Source organism: Carassius auratus, chromosome 17, assembly GCF_003368295.1.
Source record: "Carassius auratus strain Wakin chromosome 17, ASM336829v1, whole genome shotgun sequence".
NCBI classification, from domain to species: Eukaryota; Metazoa; Chordata; class Actinopteri; order Cypriniformes; family Cyprinidae; genus Carassius; species Carassius auratus.
The window spans coordinates 2152881-2164323 of record NC_039259.1 but is presented as its reverse complement, the minus strand read 5'-3'; the positions used below and the strand labels follow the sequence as shown (position 1 = coordinate 2164323).

General features: G+C 48.8%; 1 protein-coding gene across 2 annotated transcripts in view; it reads right to left on the bottom strand.

Moving 5' to 3' along the window:
* Positions 1–659: 659 nt before the first annotated feature.
* adi1 (acireductone dioxygenase 1) overlaps positions 660–11443 on the bottom strand; it is a 31642-nt gene continuing 20858 nt past the window's right edge. For both annotated transcript variants that reach the window (XM_026285278.1, XM_026285277.1), the window contains exons 2-4: positions 1876–1995; positions 1583–1762; positions 660–1362 (exon numbers count right to left, since the gene is read on the bottom strand). In XM_026285278.1, coding sequence (XP_026141063.1) covers positions 1246–1362; positions 1583–1762; positions 1876–1995 — 417 coding nt within the window. In that variant the 3' untranslated portion in view covers positions 660–1245. The remainder of the gene's footprint in view (positions 1363–1582; positions 1763–1875; positions 1996–11443) is intronic.

The window sequence follows — 11443 nt, the reverse complement described above, 5'->3', positions numbered from 1 at the left end:
CCTGATGTTGAGATGTGGTTTATTAATGCGCCAAATATTTAGGAGAACTATTTTGTTTTTGTACTCTTTTACAAATTATTTGATTTTAAAATGGCATTTCCCTGCCACTTTAAATAAAAAAGGCTACTTTTTTGACTCCTCCTAGATTGTTTGTTCAATTCACAAAGAGAGCTGCAACTCCTCAGCAGTTTAATCAAGGTCAATTCAATTCAATGTATTTCTTCTTTAGTGCCAGTGCTAACCAAGCCTTGGAAAATCAATCATACAAAACAACAAAAATGGCAGCCATCAGTTAATAACATGCATTTTTTATGATGACTTATCGCAATAAAAAATTGCATAATGTATGAGGCTGTATACTATATATGCTGAGAATCTAATTGAAATTTTTTGCTAGCATCTCTGTAATTGTAAATGCTGTAACTTTTTCCATTAAGCAACAGTTTTGTGGATGAAAATGCCTTGTTGATGTCAGAGGTCAGAGGTGAATGGCCAGACTAGTTGTAGAAGCAACAGAAACTCAAATAACCGCTCATTACAACCAAGGTACTTTTTGATGATATTCTAATTATATGACCAGCACCTGTGTATACATATATAAAATTGTATTAAAAGGTTTTTTTTTTTTTTTACCTATACATTTTCAGACCAAAAGTTGGGTTGTTTGCACAAAAAATCTAAGTCTTCATAAAACACGGCACACGTGAAAAACTGAGAATTCTAAGAAAACATGCAACATTTCATACATTTCTGATGCTTGACCAGTTCATTTTTACAATGCAGAGAAAATATTGTTTTATTTAATCAACGAACAAAGAAATCAGTGAAATGCTTTAAGATCATCAAACTAGGATTCAGTCTCTTTTGAGCTAATTAATAGTTGTCTGTTGTGGTATGAATAAAAAAACAAACACTTATAGGCTAAACTGTAAGAATATCAGTGATCATTCAAACAAACACGTTTTCATTTCAATAAGACATGTCTAACATGTCTTCATTACTTACATGAATTAATGGTACAAAATTTGAGTCTATTAAACAACCACCATCCACACAGCCTTCCAGGACTACAATTCATTGTCATAACTATCAAAAACCTCATGTGTTTATCATTAGTAATGATTTTTTAGATGTCGTACTCATGATTGTAACCCGTTCAAGAGTGTTTGTTAAAGGCACAGCAGAGTTTGATTCTCCTGATCATCACTGATGTAGAGCACAACTAAACCAATCCCATCATGCATCTCAAGAGCAGCTCAGGGAGTTCACATAGGCTTTGCGGATGTCAAAGTCATCAGCTGGGCGGTTGTAGGCCTTCCAGACCGGTTCACCAACAAACAGACGCATGGCTTTTGTGTAGTTCTAAAGAGAAAAGCAAAACACTGTTTTAGTTTAAAAAAATGAATGTCCTCACCCTCAGATCGTTCAACTTGTAGATGAGTTTCTTTCTTCATCATTTGTAGAAATGTAGCATTGTATCACTGTCTTGAGGATTATTGTGATGTTTTATCAGACTCTCATTCTGACAGCACTAAATGACTGAATGGAAATGCTTTAGTTCAGTAAATTCTGAGACGCATACACTCTCATCAACGGTGAATCTGTGGTAAATTCCCGCCGGCAGCGTGATAAGATCCCCTTTAGACACAGCGATTCGGATCCAGCGGTCATCTTTGCCCCTCACATCAAAGTAAGACGATCCGTCCAGTATATAGCGGATCTCATCGTCAAGATGAAGATGTTCTTCATAGAACATTTTCACCTGGAAAATAAGAGTTTGAAATTTACAGATGGATTTCATTACAAAAATAAACATACCGTACTGATTTTTTTTTTTTTTATACAAATTAAATCATGTTAATATGCATAACCTACTTTGTTCTCATAATCAGGAAGTTTATCTGGGTGAATCGTTATGATATCCATATAGGAGTAACCCTTTTCTTCACGGATCTTCTGCAGTTCAGGGTCATTTTCATAATTATCAGCATTTAACTACAAAAAGAGACAGAAAAAATCAGAACCTTTGGAAAGTGACAACCAGTCACATTTTATTGCAGCTAAAATACAATTAATTTATGTTAATAAAATTTAGTAGATTTTATTTTTCACTTTCTAGTGTATATATATATATATATATTGTCACGGGGTGAAGAACCACTCGACAAGAGGTACGTGAAATCAAAAGCCCCGGAGGGTGGGTTTATTGAAAAGTGAAGGGTGCCTGGTGAAGTGTCCTGATCTGCTTTCCGCTGGTTGGTGCTCCCCGTGTGCTCTCCGTGCTCCTCTGTGCCAATCAAGGGGAAAGTGGGTGTCCAGACGTGCTCCAAAGGGTGTGGGCTGTCGGTCACTCGCTGCTTTCTGTGGGGATAGGAGAGAGGGGTTAGTCCAGCTTTGCGTTCTGTTTGAGAACCTCTTCTCAGTGCAACATGTGCTGCTTTTCAATGTGCTGGCTGATGGGGAGCAGCTGTGACCGATCAGCCGGTGACGAGGACGTGCAGGTGTTTTGGTTTGGTTTCCAGGGCGACGCTGATTCCTCTGGGAGTGCTCGTCACATCCCCCCCCCCTAAGCGTCGTTCTGGTCCTGCGAAGACATGTAGAAAGTAGGGGTGAGATTAGGGGAGGGTGGGGAATGACCCCTGACAGACCTGCATAAGCTGTCCAGATCCGGGAGAGGCCATCGGCGTTCGCGTTGGCGGCCCCAGCTCGATGGCGGACTTCGAAGTGGAAGTCCTGGAGCGCTAGGAACCAGCGAGTCACCCTGGCGTTGGTGTCCTTGGCGCGGGCCATCCACTGTAGGGGCGCGTGGTCGGTTACCAGGGTGAACTTGCGGCCCAGGAGGTAGTACCGGAGCTCCAGGACTGCCCACCTGATGGCCAGGGCTTCCTTCTCCACAGCGGCGTATTTCCTCTCGGCGGGGGACAGCTTCCTGCTGATGTAGATGATCGGATGCTCCTCACCTTCCTGAATTTGGGAGAGGACCGCTCCTAGTCCTGTGTCGGAAGCATCCGTCTGCAGCAGGAAGGGGCAGCTAAAGTCCGGGGCGCGGAGTACCGGCGAGGACGTGAGTGCTGCTTTCACCTGGGAGAAGGCTTCTTCCGCCGACGGGGTCCAGCATACTTTCTCCGGCTGCCCCTTCCTGGTCAGGTCTGTCAGGGGGGCGGCTAAAGAGGAGAAGTTGGGGATAAAACAACGATAATAACCCGCCAACCCCAAGAAGGCTCGTACCTGGGTCTTTGTCTCCGGTCTTGGTGCGGCGTGGATGGCCTCAACTTTCTTGTCTTGCGGCCGGATGAGTCCTCGGCCGACTTGATAGCCCAGGTACTTGGCCTCAGAGAGGGCTAGGTGGCATTTTCGGGGGTTGGCGGTAAGTCCAGCCCGCCGGAGCTCCGAGAGCACCCTCCGCAGACGATCCAGATGTTCGTCCCACGCCTCGGAGTGGACCACGACGTCATCCAGGTAGGCGGCCGCGTAAGCTTGGTGAGGCCGCAGGAGGATGTCCATCATCCGCTGGAACGTCGCGGGGGCCCCATGTAGGCCGAAGGGAAGGGTCCGGTACTGCCAGTGGCCACTGGGGGTGGAGAAGGCGGTTTTCGGCTTGGCGGCCTCGGAGAGCGGTACCTGCCAATAGCCCTTGGTTAGGTCTAGGGTGCTGATATACCGGGCCCTTCCTAGCCGGTCCAGCAGTTCGTCCACCCGAGGCATGGGGTACCCGTCGAATTCGGAGACTTCGTTCAGGCGGCGGAAGTCGTTACAAAAGCGGAGGGTGCCATCCGGCTTTGGGACCATCACAATGGGGCTGGACCACGGACTCCGGGATGGTTCTATTACCCCCAACTTTAGCATCTGTTGGACCTCTTCCTCAATAGCCTGCCGACGAGCCTCCGGGACTCGGTAGGGCCGTTGCCTAACGACGACTCCTGGGGGCGTCCGGATATGGTGTTGAAGCACGTTGGTCTGCCCGGGCTGAGAGGAGAACACATCCTGGAACTGACTGACCAGGTGCTGCAGCTCCGTCTTCTGGGCAGCCGAAAGGTGGGGGTTGATATCCACAACCACGGGCTCGGTGAGGCTTAGGGCAGCTACTTGGTCCCGGGTCCCCACCCATTTCTTTAGGAGGTTGACGTGGTAGAGTTGCTCCGCCTGCCGTCGTCCCGGCTGTCTCAGGCGGTAAGTGACCGGTCCAACCCTCTCGACGACCGAGTAGGGCCCCTTCCAGGAGGCCAGAAATTTGAAGGCGGAGCTGGGGACCAGGACCATGACGCGGTCTCCCGGTTGGAACTCCCGTGGCTGGGCTGTCCGGTCATAATGACGTTGCTGCGCTTGTTGGGCCCTGGTGAGGTGTTCCCGGACTAACGGCATCACTCGGTCGATCCGTTCCCTCATTTGCCGGACATGTTCGATGACGGTACGATGCGGGGCCGGCTGCTGCTCCCACGCTTCCCGGGCCACGTCCAAGAGGCCCCGGGGTTGACGGCCAAACAGGAGCTCGAAGGGGGTGAAGCCAGTTGAGGCCTGGGGAACTTCGCGGATCCCGAAGAGCACGTAGGGGATCATGAGGTCCCAATCCCGCTTGTCCTCCGCCGCCACACGTCTGAGCATTTGCTTGAGGGTCTGGTTAAATCTCTCTACGAGGCCATCAGTCTGGGGGTGATAAACAGTGGTCCTCAACTGCTTCACCCGCAGCAGCCGGCAGAGGTCAGCCATTAGCCGGGACATAAAGGGGGTTCCCTGGTCAGTCAGGATCTCTGAGGGGAGGCCGACTCGGCTGGCCAGCAGAAACAGCTCCTGGGCGATGGACTTTGCGGTGGCCTTCCGCAGGGGGACTGCTTCTGGGTACCGGGTGGCATAGTCGACGATGACCAGGATGTGCTCATGCCCTCGGGCAGACTTCGGCAACGGCCCCACTATGTCCATTCCAATCCGCTCGAAGGGCACCTCGATGATAGGCAGCGGGATGAGCGGGCTGGGGGGAGGAGTCCGGGGCGACGTGGCCTGACAGGTCGGGCAGGCCTGGCAGAACCGCTTTACCTCGGCGTCCAGGCCCGGCCAATGGAACCGGTCGCGGATGCGTTGGGCAGTATTGGCTGCCGCGAGGTGTCCTGCCATGGGGTGGGAATGGGCCAGCTCCAGAATGGTCTCGGTCTTGGCACGAGGCACAACTAGTAACTTTTTCTCCTCCCCCCTACGCTGGGCGACACAATACAGCAGGCCATTCTCTACGACAAAATGTGGGAGAGGGTGGGGCCGGGGGAGGACGTCCTCTCCATCCACGACTCGCACCTGGCTCCAACAGTGCTTGAGTCGGTCGTCCTCCCGCTGTTCCTTGGCGAAAGAGCCCCCTCCAGCGGCCTGTTGGTAGACATCATAAAACAGATTAGTAGATTGGGAGGGGGCCTCACCTTCTCTCCCACTGTCGGAGACGAGCAGGGCCGGTCGGCGGCGGGGTCCAGGCGGCCGCCTCGGTCTTCGACGGTTCCCCTTGGGGCTGGCAGGCTGGGTAGCGGCGGACAGCAGCTTCTCGAAGCCGGGCCAATCCCTTCCAAGCAGTACGGCCACCGGCAGGTCCTTCACCAGGCCTACCTCCACTGGCCAGGTGCCTTGGGGGGACGAAATGACCATTTCACGGGCCGGTACTTGACGAGTGTCTCCGTGCACACAGGTAATCGGTAGGAAGTTTTTCCGGCCGCTTCGCGGGGCGCACAGCCGCGCCTGGATGAGGGTGACCGCACTGCCTGAGTCCAACAGGGCCCGGAACCGTCTTCCCTCCACCTTCACATCTGCTTCGGGGGCTCCCGCCGGCACCCGTTGGTGAAGGATGCAGCCTGCCAGCCAGGCTCGCGGAGGCGACGGTGGTTCGGCACTTGGCATGGGCTCATCTCGCGGTGGGGGAACCGTCGGCCTGCTGACGGGTCGCGCGGTGCCTTCGAGCGGGCGTCGCTCCTGGACCACCCTCCGGGGGAATGGCGGCAGCCGGTCCCCTGCCCCGCTGGGATGAACGGCATCCGCCAGCTCGATCGCCTCCACTAGTTCCCGGACGTCACGTGGGTCCCTCATGCCGACGGCCTGTCGGTGGGCGCGAGGTAGTGCGCGCAGGAGGCGATCGACCACCACTCGTTCCGCTACCTGTGTTGGTGTGGGGTTTCCTGCCAACAGCCAGTGCTGGGCGAGGCGGCTGAGTTCGGCTGCCTGGGCACGGGCTGGCACCCGGGGCTTGTATTCCCACTCGTGGAACTGTTGGGCGGCACTTACAGGGGAGAGGCCCAGCCTCGCCAGGATCTCTCGCTTCACTTCGACATAACTGTCGGCACTCGTCAGGGGGAGCGAGAAGTAAGCCCTCTGTGCTTCACCGGTGAGTAGGGGTGCCAGCGCACGTGCCCACTCGTCCTCTGGCCATCCCTCTCGGTGGGCAGTGTTTTCGAAGACCTGAAGGAAGGCTTCCACATCGTCATCGGCCGTCATCTTGGGCAGCAGACGGGTGGCCTGTGCCCGAGGCTCAGGTAGCGGAACGCGCTGGGCCGCGGCCGCCCGGACGGCGGCGAGTTCATCCTCCGTCCTGCCCAGGCGAGTGGCGAGGTGTTCCGCTATTTGCTGCTGGCGGATGCTAACCTCAGCGAGGCGTTGTAAGACGTCCTCCATCGCGGGGCCGCGCGTGCCGCCTTCCGTGGTGCTGCTGACAGAAAGCAAAAAAAAATTAGGAGTTGGGGCGGTGACCTTGTCGGTGATTCCTCACTGTTCTGCCCGCATTCTCCACCACTGTCACGGGGTGAAGAACCACTCGACAAGAGGTACGTGAAATCAAAAGCCCCGGAGGGTGGGTTTATTGAAAAGTGAAGGGTGCCTGGTGAAGTGTCCTGATCTGCTTTCCGCTGGTTGGTGCTCCCCGTGTGCTCTCCGTGCTCCTCTGTGCCAATCAAGGGGAAAGTGGGTGTCCAGACGTGCTCCAAAGGGTGTGGGCTGTCGGTCACTCGCTGCTTTCTGTGGGGATAGGAGAGAGGGGTTAGTCCAGCTTTGCGTTCTGTTTGAGAACCTCTTCTCAGTGCAACATGTGCTGCTTTTCAATGTGCTGGCTGATGGGGAGCAGCTGTGACCGATCAGCCGGTGACGAGGACGTGCAGGTGTTTTGGTTTGGTTTCCAGGGCGACGCTGATTCCTCTGGGAGTGCTCGTCACAATATATATATATATATATATATATATATATATATATATATATATATACACACATACACACACACACACACACACACACACACACACATATTTACATTTATTCATTTAGCAGAAGCTTTTATCCGAAGCGACTTACAAATGACGACAGTGGAAACAATCAAAAACAACAAAATAGCAATGATATATAAGTGCTATAACAAGTCTCAGTTAGGTTAACACAGTACACGTAGCATGGGATTTTAACTAATATAATAAATAAAAAGAAAACAGATAGAATAGGAAAAGAATAGAGCAAGCTAGTGTTAGAGGTCGCTACACACACACACACACATATAAGCATAATAAATGAAAAGAAAACAGAATACAAAAAGATTAGAGAGGTAGTTAGATTTTTTATTTTTTTAAGAATAGAATAAGAATAGTGAGTGTTAAAGTTAAAGGTCAAATAAAGATGGAAGAGATGTGTTTTAAGCTGATTCTTGAAGATGGCTAAGGACTCAGCTGCTCGGATTGAGTTGGGGAGCTCATTCCACCAGAAGGGAACATTTAATTTAAAAGTCCGTAAAAGTGACTTTGTGCTTCTTTGGGATGAACAATCAAGCGACGTTCACTTGCAGAACGCAAGCTTCTAGAGGGCACATAAGTCTGAAGTAACGAATTTAGGTAAATGGGTGCAGAGCCCATAGGTTAACATCAATGCCTTGAATTTTATGCGAGCAGCTATTGGTAGCCAGTGCAAATTGATAAACAGAGGGGTGACGTGTATTATTTTTGGCTCATAAAAAATTAATCTTGCTGCCGCGTTCTGAATTAATTGTAAAGGTTTGATAGAACTGACTGGAAGACCTGCCAAGAGAGGACTGCAATAGTCCAGCCTGGACAGAACAAGAGCTTGAACAAGGAGTTGTGCAGCGTGTTCAAAGAAAGGGCTTGATATTCTTGATTTTGCAGTTGATGGAGATTTGTGGGATGCACATCCAGGACACGAAGCTCCCGTTCCACCACATCACAAAGATGCTCTACTGGGTTGAGATCTGGTGACTGTGGGGGCCATTTTAGTACAGTGAACTCATTGTTATGTTCAAGAAACCAATTTGAAATGATTCAAGCTTTGTGACATGGTGCATTATCCTGCTGGAAGTAGCCATCAGAGGATGGGTACATGGTGGTCATAAAGGGATGGACATGGTCAGAAACAGTGCTCAGGTGGGCCGTGGCATTTAAACGATGCCCAATTGGCACTAAGGGGCCTAAAGTGTGCCAAGAAAACATCCCCCACACCATTCCACCACCACCAGCAGCGTGCACAGTGGTAACAAGGCATAATGGATCCATGTTCTCTTTCTGTTTACGCCAAATTCTGACTCTACCATCTGAATGTCTCATCAGGCAACATTTTTCCAATCTTCAACTGTGCAATTTTGGTGAGCTCGTGCAAACTGTAGCCTCTTTTTCCTATTTGTAGTTGCCATGAGGGGTACCCGGTGGGGTCTTCTGCTGTTGTAAGTCATCCTCCTCAAGGTTGTGCATGTTGTGGCTTCACAAATGCTTTGCTGCATACCTCAGTTGTAACGAGTGGTTATTTCAGTCAAAGTTGCTCTTCTATCAGCTTGAATCAGTCGGCCCTTTCTCCTCTGACCTCTAGCATCAACAAGGCATTTTCACCCACAGGACTGCCGCATACTGGATGTTTTTCCCTTTTCACACCATTCTCTCCTCTCCGGGATAAAGATTTTAAAAAAATTCTCTCTAAACTACGCAGAACAATAATAATTAATTTATTCTACATATAAAAAAAATGTATAAACATAAGAATCACTGCGACGCCTCATAAACGTTGCTGTGCCTTGCGTAATTGCATTCAAGGTGCTGCCGCGAGCCCACAAGAGCTGCTACGTTAAAGCTATAGCTTGAAGCTAAAAATGGATCGCTTTGTCAAACTTAAAAGAAAAATTAGAGCACATGGAAAATATAGCAATAGGAGTGAAAATATACCCGTTGCAGTGGAGGGAGAGCCCTGCTTGACCTTAGAAACAGAGGACACCAAGGAATTGGAGGATGAGGAGACGCGACCGGAGTCCGAGGCGGAGGAGACAGGTGAGCAGACGGAAAGAAATGGCTCCTCATCGAGCGCTACAGCGGGCACGGATGGTGGGAATCCTGACGGTGGAGTGGGTTTAACAGGGGATTTAAGCCATGGCCCAGCCGAGAAACCAAGACAGCCTCAACTAAAATCATACCTGCGTCGTACTTTTGGATCGCAGGGGCAGCTAGCATCCAGGGGTTTTAGTTACTCGTGGTTCAAACAGTACCAGTGGCTTAATATTCTGTGTCAAAAGACGCTGCTTTTTGTTTTGGCTATTGTCATTTTTTTTCACAGTGTGCATGGATCTGGTGGTAACTCAGAAAAGTACTTCACCCTGGAAGGATTTAAAAACTGGAGAAAAGGAGGAGAGAAACTGGCGCAACATAATGCCTCAAAATGCCTTGTCAAATCATTGGTCAAAGAGGGACCCAAGAGAATGAACAGTCCACCAACAGAGGTAATCTGCTGGGGAAGTTTGATAGCACTGTATCCAAAAAATTATCTACTGGGCCAGGTAATACAAAATATGTCCATCATGAAATTCAGAACGAGTTAATTGATATAATGGCCTGCATTTTGAGAGAATAGGTTAGTAACAAAGTTAAACTGGGAGAGCACTTTACTTGGTGGATGAAAAAAGATGTGAGCAAAAAAGAGCAGATATCTATTGTTCTGCGCTACATACACAATTATTACATTTATGAAGAGTTTCTTGATTTTGTTCCAGCTGATGGTTTGGATGCAGAGTCTTTACTTGTGACAGTGAAAGAGGCATTGGCTAAATTCAATATAGACAAAAATGCATGTGTTGGACAATGTTACGACGGGGCATCTGTAATGTCTGGCTGCAACAACGGTGTTCAGGAAAAATTCCGCAGAGAAGTCCCACATGCAGTGTACATCCACTGCCATGCACACAGATTAAACTTGGTTTTAGTTGACTGTGTCCATAATGTAAAACCAGTTGCTGACTGCTTTGCCACAGTTCAGCTACTTTACAACTTTTTTTCTTATTCATTAACTCACAAAGTGATCATAGAGAAACAAACAGAACTTGAGCCCACTAAAAAAAGCTGTGGAATTAAAACATCTGTCAGATACCAGATGGGCATGTCAGTACTATAGTCTTTGAGCAATAAAGCAAAGCCTCCCTAGCATCTTAGCCACACTTGAGGGAGTCAGCAATCAAACAAATAGCCATAGAGCTATTGAGACTAGATCACTAAATGGCTTGATTGATGCACAGTTTGTTTTGCAAATCTACATGCTGGAGAAAATATTTGGGCTCACAAAAACTTTATCTGACCAACTACAGGCCACATATTTAGATTTGGCATCCGCCATTGATCTTGTCTTTGCACTGGTTGACACAAAGAAGAACGCAATGGTGAAACTTGGACCCATTTGTGGCAGGGCACAAATGACGTGTGTGAGAGAGTGGGCACTGACATGCAGCGCCAACAGGCAATAAGAAAAATAATACAGCCCTCCCACCTGCAGCAGTAGCCAGACAAGGAAAAAGATACTGCAAACACCAGAAGACTACAAAATCCACTGTTTTTTTCCCAGTACTTGACCGTTTAATCAGTGAATTGAATAGGCGCTTCTCTGCTGACAGTTGCCACGTTATGAAAGGAGCTGCAGCTATTAATCCCAAAGACAAGACCATAATGCACCAAGATGCCATTCAACCGATGGCTAGGCACTATGGCATATTAGAAGACAACCTTTCAGCAGAACTACATCAACTAAAACCCCTCATTGACAGAAAAAAAACAAATGACCATGACTTGCTGATTCTATTGAGGCCATACAAAGAGAATTTCATTGATTTATACAAACGTTTAACAGGTTGAAATTGTACTTATTTAATGCGCTATAAACACAATAGTTGCAGGAAAATCACACCTGTGGTGAATAGAGAGAAGACAGGAGGAGACTGGACAAAAGAGGAGCAGAGAAAAGGACAGGAAGAAAGCTCCGGGGAGCCAAAAATGCGCCATTACACAAAAACTCGATTTACTTATTTTTTTAAATCGCCTGTAACAAAAAATTCGAATTAATTCATTCAATCGATTTTTCGCCTAGACCATCCTCAGGAAAGGTTGAGAGCAACACATCTAATTCATCCAAAAAGTTACCCAGTGGTCCTGGGGGTGGTAAGACAACTACAAAATGTATTGTT